The sequence below is a fragment of the Notamacropus eugenii genome, chromosome 2, assembly GCF_028372415.1.
Source record: "Notamacropus eugenii isolate mMacEug1 chromosome 2, mMacEug1.pri_v2, whole genome shotgun sequence".
NCBI lineage: Eukaryota > Metazoa > Chordata > Mammalia > Diprotodontia > Macropodidae > Notamacropus > Notamacropus eugenii.
In genome coordinates, this window is record NC_092873.1 from 469,236,341 (window position 1) to 469,253,509 (window position 17,169).

The following is a 17,169-nucleotide window of genomic DNA, read 5'->3' on the forward strand; positions in this document are numbered from 1 at the left end:
AGATACCCAATAATTTTATGACTTTCCACTCCATCCAACTTATTCTTCTCCAACTGTTTTCTCTTCTGTCCCGGTCACCTCTCTACTTTGTCTTGCTTTTTTTGCTTCTTTTGTTTTCCCTTCTGTGTGAGGGAGGAAAAGGTACAGAAGTTCTGACCTGATGAATAATTAAATAACCCTGGGGCATCAACATACTTGTATTCGTGGAGGGGAACAGTGATTGGCCTTAGATTCCCATAGGACTGGAGTTCACTTAAGTTTACTCAGAAAAGTCAGTGCTTGGTGACTCTTCTTTAATAAACTGATCTACTTCCACCCCACCCCCTATGCTCTACCAAGACCCATCAGCTCTAGGCATTTTTTCCTGCCTTGTCTGTGATTTTGAATCTCTGTGGGCACTCAGCCCACAGCTCTTCCTGTTCCTTGAGGTAGCACCTGCCTTTGTCACAGAAGTTCACTCATAAACCTTGCCCCGTGGCTCTAGTACTGATTCTTAGTATCACCTCTTTATTGTGCCTTGAATTTTCTCTTTTCCTTCTTTGGTGACAGTCCAGGTCAACTTGCACTTTTTTAATAGGATTGACCCAGGGCTGGTTTGAAGGATTTGTGTAGCATGAAGAGAAGTACTTTTCAATATTGTTGTCCTTGGACCCTGACTGAGGTACCAATGCTTTGAAGCAGTTCTAACAATTTTGGTTGTTTGGTTTCAAACCCTTTCCTATTAATTATCCTCTCCTGGGTCTGAACTGGGAAGAGGTTGAGAAGATTAGCTGTGATTTTAGAGAAGACCCATCCTGGAAATTCTACCCTGGCTTTGATCATTTCCAGTCCCAAAGACTGTAAAAACTAGAACAATCTCATCCTTTATCCAAAAGGTTTGGCCAGCAAAAACCTACCCACCTGCCCCACACACATACCCCCAAACACTCCCCACAACCCACACACACCCACACACCCACACCCACACACCCACACACACACACACACACACACACACACACACACACACACACACACACACACACACACACATGCTGGGCCAGGATTCTGAACTGAATTTCTGCAGAAAACCTCTCCTTATAGCAGAAGCTCTTAGGGAGTGCCCAAACTATCCCAGCTTTACTAACTGACTTTAAAACTGAGGTTCTTAACCTAATGTTTATGGAGTCAGTGCATAAACTTCAGGGAGTTTGGGATGGGGGGAAAATATATTAATTTCACTAATCTTTGATTTCCTTTGTAATCCTATGTGATGCATTTAAAATACTCTAAGAAGGGGTCCATGTTATTGTTGGAGTCATTTCAGTCATCTCTGATTCTTTGTGACCCCTTTTAGATTTTCATGGTAAAGATACTGGAGTACTTTTCCATTTCCTTCTCCAGCTCATTTTGCAGGTGAGGAAACCAAGGCAATCAGGGTTAAGTGACTTACTCAGGGTTACACAGATAGTAAGTGTTTTCGGCCAGATTTGAACTCAGAAAGATGAGTCTTCTTGCCCCCAGGGCTAACACTATCCACTGTGCCACCTAGCTTAATCTTTACCAATTGCAAAAGCAGTTCATGACACGAAAGGTAAAGAAACTCTACTTAAGAAAGGTCCAAATTCTATATCTATGTCCCTAGCAATCACCACAAGAAGCTCAAATCAAACCAATAAGTATTTATTTAGTACCAATTATGTGTCAGGCTCTGCAGTAAATGGTGGAAATATAAAAGAAAGGAAAAATAGTCCACCTTCTCAAGGAACTTAAATCCAGTGGAGGAGACACCATGCAGACAGTTATGGAGAAACTTTTTTATAGTGTGTGTGTGTGTGTGTGTGTGTGTGTGTGTGTGTGTGTGTGTGTGTGTGTGTGTGTGTGTGTAGAGGATGGGAGGGGGGGAAGGGAGGACCAAAGAGAGAGAGAATAAGAGAGATAGAGACAGAGACAAAGAGAGAGGGAGAGAGAGGAGAAGAGGGGTAGGGAGAGAAGGAGAGAGAGAGAGTCAGAGAGATATGAGGGAGCGGGAGCAATACGCAGATGGAGAGAAACAGAGACAGAGAGAGGAGGGAGAGAAAATAGGGAGAAGAGAGAGAGAGAGAGAGAGAGAGAGAGAGAGAGAGAGAGAGAGAGAGGAGACAGAGAGAGAGAGAGAGAGAGAGAGGGAGAGAGAGAGAGTAAATTGGAAATAATCTCAGAGGAAAGGCACTAGCATTAAGGCGGATCAGGAAAGGCTTCTTGTGGGGTTTTACCTAGGACTTTAAAGAAGCCAGGGCAGCCAGGAGGCAGATGAGAAAGGAGAATATTGCTGCCTTACGGGACAGTCAAAGAAAATCCAGAGCGTGGAGATGGAATGTCTTATATAAAAGCAGGAAAGGAAGCTAGGGTCTCTGAAACTTAGAGAACTTGAAGAGGTATAACAGTAAAAAGTCTGGAAAGCTAGGAAGAGACTAGGTTATGAAGAACTCTAAAAGCCAAGCAGAGGGTTTTCCATTTCACCCAGGAGATCACAGGCAACCAATAGAGTTGATTTATCTGGGGGAGGGTGACGTGGTCAGACTTGTGCTTCAGGAAAATCAATTTGACAATTGAAGGGAAGATTGTGGGACAAGAAGACTGGAAGGATGAAAGCCAACCACAGGACAATTTCAACAACGTATGCGTGAGATAATAAAGGTCTACACTGCATGGTGCCAGTGTCTGAGAAGAGGAGGGAGCATATATGAGAGAAAAGATAGAAAGAATCTGTCAAAGAAGAGAATGAGGAGTTGAGGATTGAGAGAGGGGGCCTGCCAGGTCAGAAATGATTGATTTCCACAAATTTTATTCCACATAATGTCATAGTTGGAGGTAGGTGTGTGTGTGTGTGTGTGTGCACATGTATGTGTGTATGCAGACTTCCCTAGTAAGTCTTTAAGCAAAGAGCTCAGTGCTTTGGAAGAAGTATTGGAAAGCCATGGACAGGGTTCTGGGAGAGGCTGCAGTAACCCACAACAGTAAGGATTGCTGGTAGGGTAGAACAGAAGGTTTAGCTTGGGAAGGCATTTCAAGGTCTCCCACAACTTCTTTCTTGTGATATTTCTGAAGATAGTCTTGCCAGATTTGTAAGAAAAGAAACAGATGAATTTTCAGAGAACACAGATTTTCCACAATTGTTTTCTCTGTCCTTGGTATTTGGGGCCATTGTAAAAAGGTTGTGCAACCAAAAGGGAGATCCCAGAATGTCATTGTTATAGCATTAGGATCAGCTTGAGAGGACGTTTAAGCAGTACTAATAGCAAAGTGCTTTATATCTGTTACTCATTTGATACTCACACAGACCCCTGTGAGGAAACTGTGATCATTTTCCCCATTTTTGCAAAAAAGGAAACTGAGGCTGAGAAGAGTTAATTCACTTGCTCAAGGTCACTTAGCTAGGAAATGTTTGAGGCAGAATTCAAGCTCAGGTCTTCCTGATTCCAAGTTCCATGCTCTATTAGCTGTACTACCTAGCTGCAATTATCCTCTGGTCTTCAGATATGACTTTACTTGAGCTTTCTTAGGCAGTTTTCATTGCCATAAAATGGTTCAGAAACATCAAATCTCAGAGATGGAAGGAATGAGGAGACCACTAATTCAGCCATACTAGACAAGTTCCCCTCTTCAATAAGACCAGACACGGGATCATTACAGTTTTACTTCAAGTTCTCCAATGCCTACAGTGCAGAGTAGGGATCATTACTTCCAACCCATTGTATTTGTATTTAGCTCTAAGTGTTCAAAAGATTTTCCTTATTATCAAGTCTGGATTTGCCTCTTTGGTTCCTTCTATCGATTGTTTCTCGATCAGCCTTCTGGGGCCAAAAACAGCAAAGCTAATCTCTCTCCAACATGACAGTCCCTTAAATACATAAAGACAGATTTCATTCCTCCCTCACTCCCTTCCCAGTCTCCCTTCTGAAGGCTAAACATCCCCAGTTACTTCAGTTTTCCCCCACCTCCCTTGGCAACAAACTCTACTATCTTACAGCATAAACTTCAAAGAATTTTCTTATTAAAAATAATTTCCCTGTCACTTCTATTCCAAATCCTTCCAGCTGCTGTTTAAGTCACTGTTTCCTACCCCCCAGTGAGAATGGGAAACAAGGACTAGGAGAGAAGGAAGGATGTAGGAAAAGACTTCCAAAAACTGATCATGGGGAGGATAGAAGAGGAGGAAGGTGTGAAGTGGTTGGTAATTACTTTCAGCCAGATAACTTCTCATCTACAGCAACTGTTGTTTGCATTGGGCTTTTGTCAGGAACTTTTAATTGCCAAGCAAAGACAGTTGAACAAGCTAGCCTTATCTCAGGAGAAAAGGCAGGAAGACCAAGATAAGTAACTAAAACCTTTCTGTGGAGCCCCAGCAGTGTAGCACCTAGTGATCTGAAAATGTGTGGCTAGTAAGTATGGAAGTTTGCCAGGAAAATTGCCCAACATGACTGCTAACAAAAAAATGAAAAATAAAAGTGACAAAACTCAAGTTCTGCATGTTAACAGGCATACCAGGCAAAAATAATTTTGTAAGTGACCTTTATAGGATCTATAGTGCCTATCTTTCAGCCTTGGCTAAGTAGCTTCAATCCAGAAAAAAAGTGTTAGTAGGCTAATCTCCAGGATGAAGAGATGAAAACTTTCAAAGACTTCCTTTGTTTTTCTGGATTATAAGGAGGAAAGGAAGGAAGGAAGGAAGGAAGGAAGGAAGGAAGGAAGGAAGGAAGGAAGGAAGGAAGGAAGGAAGGGAGGGAGGGAGGGAGGGAAGGAGGAAGGAAGGGAGAAAGAAGGAAGGAAGGAGGAAAGAAAGGAAAGAAGAGAGAGAAGGAGGAAGGGAGGGAGGGAAGAGTGAAGGAGGGAGGGAGACCAAAGAGGATAAGAGAGAGACAGGAAGAGAAGGAGGAAGGAATAAAAAAGGAAGGGAGGGAGGAAAGAAGGAAGGAAAAAAAGAAAGAAAGGAGAAAGAGAAAGGAGGAAGAAAGGAAGGCAGAGAAGAAGGTAAGAAGCGTTTACATGATTATTCTGCACCAAGCAACAGAGACAACATGGAGTAGGAAATAGATGATCTTGAAAACAAAAAGAAGTGCGAACAATTTCCACTTCTGATACCTATCTGCTGTGTCACCCTGGACAAATCACTCAATCCCTTAGTGCCCTATGAAAATCTCTAAGACTACAAGATGAAGAGAAGGTAACAGCCTGCACTGGCAAAGCAAGTTACCTAGATCAATCAAACTATACATTTAGTCCTTGTTCTATGTGCAAAGAATCAGGGATACAAATAGAAAAAAATAAATGAAAGAGTATGTGCTTTCAAGGAGCTTTAGAGGTAGTAAGGTGTTGGGACTGGAAGCTCAATTCCGTGTGGACAGTCTCGGGCAGGTAAAAGTGGGACTTCTAAATCTTAGAGTCTTACGAGGCCCTCCATGAACAGCGGGGGTTCGAGAAGGTCAGACTGAGCTAGCTCGGCTAGCTCGGGTATTTCCGCCTCTCCCCCGGAGACACCTGATGGGTGGAGTCTCCCTGCCCTCGAGGTCGTCCCGGATTGGAGCACACCTAGTTACCTAACAGCATGGTATTGAGATGCAAACTGTGTGGCTGAAGATTAAGTAGGATTAAGGAAGCCAGAAAGCTCTCTCTTAGCACGTGTGGAGCCAAAGAGAAAAGTAGGGCTCCGCTTCTTTTCTTTCTTCTCTCCCCTCCCCCTCTCTCCCCCCCTTGTACTTCTACTTCCAATCCCTTAAGCTTAGCCTCCTTAGGAAATCTCCCCCTCTTCTTCCTAAGGAAGACCCCTCCCCTGCATTTGTAACCCGGACCCTGAAATAAAGCTCAACCCCTGTTTGACTCTGGAACGTCCTTTCTCTCATATGTGCATCCGGCGTGGCCAGCCGAAGACCTGGGACAGGTAGGAAAGACTCGGGTAGCCCAATACAGGCCTCTAGGCTTGGCAGTTGGCGCCCCAACAGGGATTGGGAGCGTAGATAATCCTGGGTGCTTTTGGGGTACACCCGGAAGGGGCTGTGAAAGAAGCGAGTCCCGAATCCTAGATTCGGAAGGAGAGAAAGGGGAGAGAAGCTTCCCAAACCCCTGGGAAAAGGGTGGAGATGGGGAATCTATTGCCAGTAATAAAGCCAGAGGAACAGGAGGTCTGGGCTGAGAAACTTCACAGGGAATGCAGGAAGGCGGGGGTCACAATAGAGTTAGATGACCTCCAAGAATTTTGTGAAAGGATTTGGAAAGTTTCTCCTTGGCTCAAGCAGGCAGGAATATCAAGAGAAAAATGGGGAGCGGTCGGAGAGCAAATGACTGCTTACGAGCAACAATACCCTGGGGAGCTGGAGGATTTAGATTTCCTGATATTCGGTGTAATTAAAAGCCTGCTGGAAGGGCCGGAGAGGCCAGGGCGGGATTGGAATGAGAGTGGAAGCGGAGAGAGGGGAGGGGAGAACACGGGAGGGACGGAGAGTCCAGGCAAGCAGAAAGTTAAGCGGAAAGTTAAGGAGCGTAAAGAAAAAATAGACCCGGAGCTCCATCTAGCGGATGGAAAAGGCGAGGCAGGGGAGAATACGCCGTGCCTTCCCTCCGCACCTCCTTATAACCTGCTCCATTGGTCAGACAGTTCAGGGCCACAGTCCAGTTTGGAAAAAGGAATAAGAAAGGCTATAGAGAATGGAGAAGATGTAGGGACATTTCCTGTGTTAGAAATAGCGGACCCCAGTGTCCCCGGTGGGGTTCGGAGGAGCCACATACCTATAGAGTGGAAGAGAGTGGCGACTCTTAAAGAGGCTTGTACCAAGCACGGCCCTAATTCACCCTTTGTCATAGCCATGCTTGAAACTCTCAGTGGTCAGTTCGTTCTGACTCCTAATGACTGGAAGAGCTTAGCTAGAGCCTGCCTTACCCCTGGGCAGAAAGAGATAAGTACAGGGAGGGGCCAGGATCAGCTTCCCATAGCTATTGCCCTTCCTTTAAAGCACTCAGTTCAAATCCAGTTACTAAAGGAAATAGGACAGAATAGACCTGAGTGTACAATCTGGCTTAATGGAATTCCCATGACTGGCCTCCTTGATACTGGAGCGGATAGGACCTGCCTTAGCGGTCGCTCAGTACCCCGGCACTGGAAGCTCAAAGAAAGCCAAAGACCAGTGTGGGGAATAGGAGGGTGCCAAAATACCTTAGAGACAATGCACCCAGTAAAGTGGGAGGCAGAGGATCGCCAAGGGACCGTATGGCCGTTGGTGATTCCAGGACTTAGTTTTAACATCTGGGGCAGGGACATTATGAGCCGCCTCGGGATGAAGCTATCAAATTTTTAGTAAGGGCCATTGCAGTTGCAGTAAGGGACCTTAGAGACTACTCTCCAAGTACTAGAACCTGAGGCTCAGAGAGGTCGTGACTTACTCAAGGTTATAATAATAGTAAGTAGCATGACCAAGAACTGAACCTATGTACTCAGATTCCAATACCAATGTTCTTTCCACTACCTGAAAGGATGAAATGCTCCCTTAAAAATGATGGGGCAGGGAGGCTGAGCCAGTTGGCACACATTTATAATCTCAACTACTACTACTCAGGCTGAGGCTGAAAGGAATGGGCTTTATGGGCTAAGCCATTCAGGTGTCTGCACTGTTTGGTACCAATATGATAAACCTTCTTAGAGTGGGCTTTCATCAAGTTGTTTAAGGAGGAACCAACCAACTTAAGTGAGAAACAAAGCTGGTCAAAGTATTCAGGCCAACAATCAGTAGTGGGAATGGGCCAATGAGTGTGAGGCAGGGAGATCCAATCTTATGAAAAATGAAAGACATTAAGGTAAAAACAACAAAGCAATATGATCTGAAAGGGCTAAAGGGATCCTGACTTGTGTCAGAGTAGTTGAAAGTAGAAGAATATGATACAGGGGAAAAGAAGGACCATTGAACAAGTAGCAGATATTCCTGTAGTATAGAGGGAAGCTGGACCCTCCAAGGTAAATACAGATATTCCTTAATCTCCAAGGAATAACAATGTTGACCAATAGATAAGGAGGCCATCCAGATAAGGAGATCAGAGGAAGATTGACATGATCTGTGGTAGCTGATGACTCCCTATTAAAGGTAAACATGGAGGTAAGGCATGTATTCAGGTTGTGTCAGATAACCTCCCAAGACTAATCCAACCTAACTACAACCTATTTTTGATGATATATATGGGCACAAATGATATGATGAGAAGAAACCTAGGAAACCTCACCAGAGATTATGATATCCCAGACAGAAAACCAAAGAAGACCTTGGAAGTACATTTAGCTACTTTCTTCACTCTTTCTGACTAAAGGCAGGAGTTTCAGAAGAGAAATGAAGGTTTACAATTGAACAGCTGGTTGAGAAGATAGTAATTAGAGGTAGATTTGAATTTCTGGACAAAAGAAAAAAATAAGAATGAGATTGATTCTTTAGAGACAGAGTGCACTTTAGAGGAGATAGATAGATGATAGATAGATAGATAGATAGATAGATAGATAGATAGATAGACCCTCTCTCTCTCTCTCTCTCTCTATATATATATATATATATATATATATGTGTGTGTGTGTGTGTGTGTGTGTGTGTGTGTGTGTGTGTGTGTGTGTGTGTGTATGTATGTATGTATGCATTTTTGGAAATCTTATAAATACAATAAAGAGGAATTTAAGGTGAAAAGAGAGTAAAATAAGCAGAAACTACCTATGTATACTCAATTAAATTCAGCAAATTTTTATTAATTTTCCTTTGTTTTATCTATTTATCCCCAGTACCTCATGCATAAGAGATGCTTTATAAATGTTAGCTGAATTATGGTGGAAGATCTATTATGACCAAGAACACCATATTCTAGGCACTTGGAATGTGAAAATGCAATAATGCCTAGTTCCTGACTTTAGGCAGTTTATAATCTAATTGGAGGGACAAGACTTTTAACTTATTCAATACTGTGCTCAAGTGAGCCTGGCTATGATGCTGGGGGCTTAACTCCAAAGAGGGGCAATTAAGTATCTTTGACCTATGTTCTCCATCCCAGAAGCTTCCAAGAATTCACCTATCTAGAGCATAGATATGGCTGATATCTAGGTTTTCCCAAGAGTGGATAACAAGCCCCACAGAGAATAAGTATGGCTCAAATTTTATTTACTCCATTACAGGAAATGAATAGGACATAAAGGATTCTTAGAAGCCCATGGACAAACAAAGAAATGTAAAGCATTCCAACAGCCCATGAGACTCGTTGCTAAACAGATGCCTTCCATTCATTTTAGACTCACATGATCCAAGTTATTGTAACAGCACGATTGACGTGGTCCAGAGCTCTTGCCCTGCCTCACTCCCATGGCATAGCATTAGACTTTGATCTGCAGGAAGATCATCTAGTGAGTAGCCTATTTCTTCCCCAAGGAGCAGCCATTGAGGAACCTTCTTTAGGAGACTGATGCCTGAAGCTAAAACTCTGCACATCTTGATTTCTTAGGAACTTTTAAATTTGCATGAATATATTATTCTCAGGAATTCTAATCTTTGACCTGTGCTCAGGAATGGAAACAGAAAGGGCCAAGCCAGCCAGGAACCCATTATCCATAGACTTCCCACTGTGACCACCCAGGCAAACTAGACAGTTTACTTGGTGTTTCTCCTGCCAGCTGCCATTTTCTTACCTTGGGAGTCAAAGGGGAAAATTTCCCGTTTTTGTAGACTGCAAAATGGTCAGACTGACAAAAGTCTACCCTCTTGAACCTCAGCCAACCATCATCAGGAGGCATCCCTACTTTCCAAGCCATAGAATGCCAGAGGAGCAAAGAATTTTTGGCTAGAGGTCATCTAGCCAAACTCCTCCGGTGTATAGGTAAGACAATTTACAAAATGTCTTCCTGGACCCTGCATTCTTTCATGCCTCAGGCCAAGTCATGGTTCCTCATGAACATGCAATCTTATGCATCACTCACAGCCTCAACTTCAGCAGCTACTCTGGTCCATCCACTCCCAGTATTTGTGATAATTGGGTAGTTAGGACTACAGGCTGGACTTGTGACTTCTTTGGTATGAAGAATTCCTGGATAAGGAAATTCCCCTCACCAATACATATTGGCATCTTCTCTGCAACATATAATCTAGCAGTACAGAGACCTCTGGACTTGGAGGAAGGAAGTCCTGCATTTAAATACTTTTCCAGACACAACCCGGTGACCCTGGGAAAGAAACTCTGTCAGCCTCAGTTTCCTCATCTATAAAATGAGTGTAATAATAGTACCTGCCTTCTTCCAGGTTTATTGTGAGGATTAAATGGAATTTTATAGGCAAAGTTCTTGGCAAGCCTTAAAGCTTTATGTGAAATTCAACATATCATCACCATTATGATCATTATCAGTGAGTTGTCTAGTGCTATGAGATCAAGTGACTGGACAAGGGTCATGCAGCATGCATGTGCCAGAGTTAGGATTTAAACCCAAGTCTTGTTGGCTCTGAATCTGCTTGTTATTATGAATGATAACAATAGCCGAATTTAAACAGATCTTTCAGGTTTGCCAAGCATTTTACATAAATTATCTCATTTGATCCATTATTGAATTCTCCCTTTCTTGTCTAGGCAGTTAACAGTCTAACAGAATCTACTCTTTTTTTCCCTTCAGCTTCCTGACTCTGTCTCATTCAATTTACATGCCCACCTGCATCCTTAGTCTCAGGTCTTGGGAGGATTGAGAGTTCACCTAATTAGAGTGATCTCCCTAATCTTTGTCAAAAGAAGGGGGGGTCGGTGTTTGGGAGTGGTGATAATCCTTTTATTTAGCCAGCTGCATTATTGAAGAGGGAGATAGTAGTTCATCCTTTCCACTTTGATGAGGTACAGCTGGTGAAAATCCTTCTGGCTGACTGGCCACACACAGCAGTGTCCAGTCTCCCAGGAAGGGAGTGAGGGTGCCTCCCTCAGAGCAGGGAGTGACTGCATCTCTAAACTGCATCTTGAAGGAGTGATCAGACAGCAGGTTTCAGTGGCAGGAGGCTTAATGGTCAGGGGGAGCATTCCCAGGGTCCTGGCTAGTGTCCAGCTTCCCTAACAGTTCATCCTGTTCCCCAGGGTCCCCCCTGCTGTTTAAGCTGGATATGACATTCTCCCTTGACAGCTGCTTTGTCTAGGGAAGAAGGCTCCATCTCAGTCAGCAGACAAGAGCCAGTGTAGTGGTACCCCTGCTACCAAATGCAAGGCATTCCCAGTGAGTTCCAGGCTCTTGTGTCACCATTATTTGACTGGTATTATTGATAAAGCTGCCTTTTGATTGCAGACCTCCTATCAGTCTACCTGCCTCAGTTTCCTGGGCAGTAAAGTAAGTGGGATGGGAGAGGAGAAGGTGTTCAGGAGGAAACTGAAAGGGATTCACGAATGATGCTTTGTGATTAGCATCGAAAACATGCCAGATCTGGGTTCTCTTTAATTGTACGTGTCCTTTCATTGTTCACCTCTTCACATTAAGTTGGAAAGAGAGGCCAGGCTGCCAAACAGCCCTGTGATATCCCACCCACGCTGGGCTTTTATCCCTCAAACTATTTCGATTGTGAACATGAAGCATTTGAACTACCTTGAACTGAAACGAGTGGATAAATAAACAAATAATCTCTCACAGTTTCCTTAAGATCTTTCTTGAAATGTTGATTGGTTCTTTTATTTGCTTTTACCCTCATTGTAGAGATACAGGGGAAAATTACTGAAAAAACCCTACGAAGAAAATTATTAGCAAAGGTTAATGGTTGAGAAGAACAAACTGGGTCACCCCTCCTCATTTTACAGAAGAGAAAATTGAGACCCTGGTTGATGAAGGGACTTAGGTCAGGTCATGCCAGTGGTCAGCATCAAAGCAGAATTTGAACCCAGGTCTTTTAACCCCAGAGGCAATGCTCTAAGTACCACACCACTTCCCCCATTCTGTTCTCTTTCATTAAAAGAATCATCCTGCTTTTTAGTCTTTTCACTTTCTATTTCACAGAAGGAGAAGGAGTCCTACTGGGTTGGACCTAGGGTTTGGCTGGTAAAGGTTTAACAACTGACTTTCTGAGGAAAAAATAAATACATGACACACTTTTAACTTAACTCTGAAGCCTCAGTATTATCTCTATCACTTTGTTGAGTTTAGACAATAAACAAAACAGTAAATTCATACTGATTTGTAGTGTTTGATGATTTCCGAAGTATATATGCTCACACTGAAAATTTAACACTTGACTCTTGGAAGGTGGTTCAAGTTAGCGTCAGCACACCCCTGTTTGATCCTTCTAGTAAACTTAAAGTGCACAGATATGCAAACACCCATTCGCTCATGTTATATATTAGGATATTCACAATTTTATCAGTGTAGTTATTCCTTCCTCCAATACAGATCACCTTCTTGTTACAACCAAAGTTTGGGAAGGGGGAGGGGTTGAGCACATCTTCACCCTAGTGGAGATATTTTTTAGGGATATAGAAATACAACCTGCTGATGAAAAGGGAGATGGGGGTACAGAGAGGAGAACAGAGAGAGAGAGACAGAGACAGAGACAGAGACAGAGAGAGAGAGAGAGAATTGGGCTTAGATTCATGTCTCTTAAGGTTATATGCGTATGATAATATTTCATGCAAGAGCAAGGGAAATTCTCAGATCAGCAGACTAACCCGGTGCATTTCTAAAAATTCTGAATAACAACCCTAATTCAGTAGGTTGTATATATTCTCAAGAGTACTCTGCACCATCACTTCTGGTTTAGCATCTACATGTACAACACCACAAATCAGGACAGAATTGTTTATCTCATGGAAGCAAAGTAGAGGACCCTCTTGTAATGTTAACAAGACAGGACAGAGCCTATGGTTTCAGGGACTTTAACAGTAGCAGATTTCAAAATGAAAGGGTTTAGTTTCTTGCTGTTACATTCTCAGAACAGCATTGAGGTTTGTGTTTATCAGTCTCTATTTCTCTACTAGTACGTATACAGTGAAACCATTTGTCATTGAGTCATTTCAGTCATGTCTGACTCTCTCTGACCCCATTTGGGGTATTCTTAGCAAAAATACTAGAGAGGCTTCCCATTTCTTTCTCCAGTTCATTTTATAGAAGAGAAACTGAGGCAAACAGGGCTAAGTGACTTATCCAGGGTCACACAGCTAGTGTCTGAGGCCACAGTTGAGCTTAGGTCCTCCTGACCTCAGGGCTGGCACTCTATCCACTATGTCTCCTAGCTGCCCCTATGTGAAACCACAGAATCCTACAATTTAAAAAATGGAAGGGACTTATATCATCATCTAATTGAACCTATACCTAACAAGTGATTATCCAAGCTTTGCTTGAGGAGCTTAAATATATGTCATGGCCTTAAATATATTAGCTTCTACATAAATACAGATACATTTTTCTTTTTTTTACTAAAGTCCAACTCCAGTGCCTCTTCCTTGCATGAAGAACCTTGAGTTCTTGGAGGCTCAGCTTGGCAAATCCAACCAAGACAGAAAAAGTTTAGAGCATAGTCCTTGAAGCATTTTGTGTATCTGCCATTTTAAGACCAGCTTTGCTAAGTTTAGAGAGTCATCAATACAAATTTGACCGCTAGCATAACAACTCTTGAAATTATCAATTCAGGCATGAAGGGTGATGGTTTGCATTGTCATTCATTTAGTCAACAATCATTTGTTAAGCCCTTACTTTGTGCCAACATTCTCCTAAGCACTGGGATTACAAAGAAAGGCAAAAAATAGTGTTTACCATTAGTGAAGGTTATACACACACTGATTAAATCATGTATATTCATTCCATGGAGTATTGAAGCTTGTATTAATACATGATTATGTATGACAGACAGGTAGCCATGAAACATTATAGTCTCTATTGTACTCAAGATAAGGATCATCCAAAAGGTAATGGAGAGACTCAGAGAAAGCCATGGCGGAGGCACTATGATATGGTGGAAAGAGACCTGGTTCTATAATCAAAAGACGTTAGTTCAAATCTTGGCTGTACTGATTACTACCTTGATAAATCATTTCACCTTCATGGGCCTTACTTTCCTCATCTATAAAATGAAGGGGTTGGACTGGGTGGACTTTGACTATTCTTACATCCCAAGAGCTGGGATTTTGTTTTTCTCTGCCATGAACAAAGAGAGATACAGGACAAGCAGTGTAAAGATTGTCATCAAAAAATTATAACTGAAAAAGCAAGTGAGTCACAGAGTGAGAGCAAGAGATACCCAAGGGATAGTTTTATTTTCTCCATTGATATCTTGCTATGTCAAGAGAAGAAGAGGAAGGTCCATGGCATGTTCGGTAGGCCACCTATGGTATACTTATGGGAGGGGATGGATGAGATTTGCCCAGAATGGGTAGGCAAGGATGGGAGATCATGGACCCACTGAGAAACTAGAATATACTTGTATGCAGATCTATATCTATCTATCTATATTTATATACACATACATATACAAATATATGAATGTGTTTATGGTGGATGGATATGTATATAGTATACATGTGAACACTGACATATAGATATATATATAAATGTATATGTATATATATGTACACATTCACTCGGGACATTGCTATTGCCCACTGACTCACAGATTGGGAAGTATAAATAGCATGTTTTAAATTTCTTCTCAACATGATTGTAAATCTCTTCTCAGATTTGTTTTAGGGAAAAGGATTCATTCACTAAGTTAAAGGCATCATCTTAAATTTGAAGGGTCATCTCTCTGTGACCTATAAAATTCATAAATGTTTAGAACTCAGGGAACTGAGAGAATATTTAGTCTTCTCCATTTTACAGATAGGTAAACTGAGACCTAAAGAGGTTAAATGATTTACCCCAAATCACAAATGATACCTAAGCTAGAATCAAACCTAGGTCTCCTAACCTGGAGTCTTCTTTTTGCCATGTTACCGGGTCTTTCATAGTTGTTTTTAAGGCATGACCATTAGAATCAGTTCTGTGATTAAGAGGCTGGCTGAGCTAAGTTTGGTAACTTCCTCTCTCTCCTTTAGATATTTCAGCTGTCTTATAGCAATATCCGGAAAGGTGTGACTTTACCTAAGAGGACTGGTGAAAAGACCATAGCTATCCTATACATTGTCAGTATCCCTAGAGTTAGATAAGCTGTAATGGCCACTAATCATTACATTCTTCTCTGTATCCCTACAGATTTACCTATACTCTAGGAGAGGGAATGTGGCTGCCTCTAAGCAAGAGTTTTGTGATTCCACCCGCAGAACTAGCCATCAACCCTTCAGCTAAGTGCAAGACAGATATGACCGTGATGGAGGATGCAGTGGAGGTCAGGTGGGTTGAAGTTGAGAGAGATGTGATATGAGTGTGAAGAGTAGCTATGAAGTTATATGGTCCTAATGCTGAGAGAGAAAATGGCAGGCTGGGGACTTGTCCTGTGGGCTTCCTTCACAAGGTGCTCAGTGAAAGTTTCCTAGGAAACAATGATGCCCGCTAGAAGTCTACATGGTGAGTAAGTATATAAAGATATTCTGTGACTGTGTGTGTGTGAGTGTGTGTGTGTGTGTGTGTATGTGTGTGTGTGTGTGTAGTTAAGGGGTGGATTGGAGGCTGTGAGGAGCATATGCTCTCTCTCTCTCTCTCTCTCTCTCTCTCTCTCTCTCTCTCTCTCACACACACACACACACACACACACACACACACACAGAAACACACACACACACACAATCTATAGTCAGACCAATAGAATGACAGCTTCAGGATCCATGCTATACTTGCTATATTTGATAAAACAAAAAAACAAAAACAAAACAATGGCCTTGGAGTAAGAGGTCCCGGGTGGGAAGCCAGGCTCAGTCACATATTAGTTCCTCAAGACTCATAGCTCATAAAGACTCTCTATCCATATATTATATTTGTATATAATTCTATATGCATATACATACATATGGATGTTTCTTTATGTGTGAATATATGTATGTGTATATATACGCATCACAAACCTTAGGAATTGAAGTTAAGGATCACTTAAAATCCAACAGAAGCTCATGTTACATATGAGAAAAATGCAAAAGGATATATTGTTCTTATTATCTTGTTTTTTCAAATACCACTAATATATTCATTGATATGAGACTCATGTTGGGTTGATTTTTAAAATTTACTTATCTATTCATCTATCTGTCTCTATTTCACTTATTTACTCATTCATTAATTTGTTTATTTAATTTGTAGAGAGATATAATGACACGGCTCAGTTACTAACAGTAGGAACATGTCACACTGAATTCTGACCAGCTATGGGTATGGCATTTAAATAGCTAAGAACTTTATTTTCTTTATCCACAAAATGGAAACCACACATCAATACATCCATCAACTCACAGGATCAAATGAGATAGACCATATGCAAGTCTGTGTAATCAATAAGTGTATATGACATCTTTTATTTTTTTCTATGACTTTCTGTCTACCTCTACCCACAGAGAAGAGCTGATGACCTCATCCTCCTTCGACAGTTTGGAAGTTCTCTTGGATTCATTTGGACCCGTCAGGGACTGCACCAAGGACAATGGAGGCTGTAGCAAGAATTTTCGATGCATCTCAGATCGCAAATTGGATTCCACTGGTTGTGTGGTATGTTAATTCCCTTCAGTCTTCTTCTTTAAATCTGGGAGCAGGTCAAAGGATAGCCAAGAACTAGAAATGCCTTTGGAAGTCCTGAGTATGAGAAAAGGAAAGATGGGGATGATAGGATAAGAAATAATGTGAATATCCAATGAGTAATACGCTGTGAACAAAAAAATAAAAATGAGGGGTGAGACATGAGCAGTTTTTTTTGGTTTTGACTCTCAGTCCACATAGGAGTTCCATTAGAAGTAGAATATAAGCTCCTTGAGGTCATGAAATGACTCACTTTTTTCATTTGGAGCCCATTACTTAATACAGTGACTAACACACACACACACACACACACACAGAGTTGCTTAATTAATGATTGTTGGTTAGCACAATCTAAATAGTTAAGAAATGAAACAAACTCATCACCTGTCCAATTATCAATCAATTAAATAGGAAATATTTATTGAGTATATCCTATGATGTTTTATGGGTAGGTTCTTTGGGAAAAAATAATAGTAATTTTATATATGGTCTCTGTCCTCCAAGAACTTACAACCCAGCTGGGGAAAAAAGAGCTA

The 17,169-nt window shown here is 41.8% G+C and overlaps 1 protein-coding gene across 1 annotated transcript in view; it reads left to right on the top strand.

The window, feature by feature from the left end:
- ASTN1 (astrotactin 1) overlaps window positions 1-17,169 on the top strand; it is a 461,200-nt gene that overhangs the window by 326,367 nt on the left and 117,664 nt on the right. Inside the window, exons 10-11 of the mRNA XM_072648560.1 lie at window positions 15,167-15,304; window positions 16,456-16,606. Of these exons, the coding sequence (XP_072504661.1) occupies window positions 15,167-15,304; window positions 16,456-16,606 (289 nt within the window). The remainder of the gene's footprint in view (window positions 1-15,166; window positions 15,305-16,455; window positions 16,607-17,169) is intronic.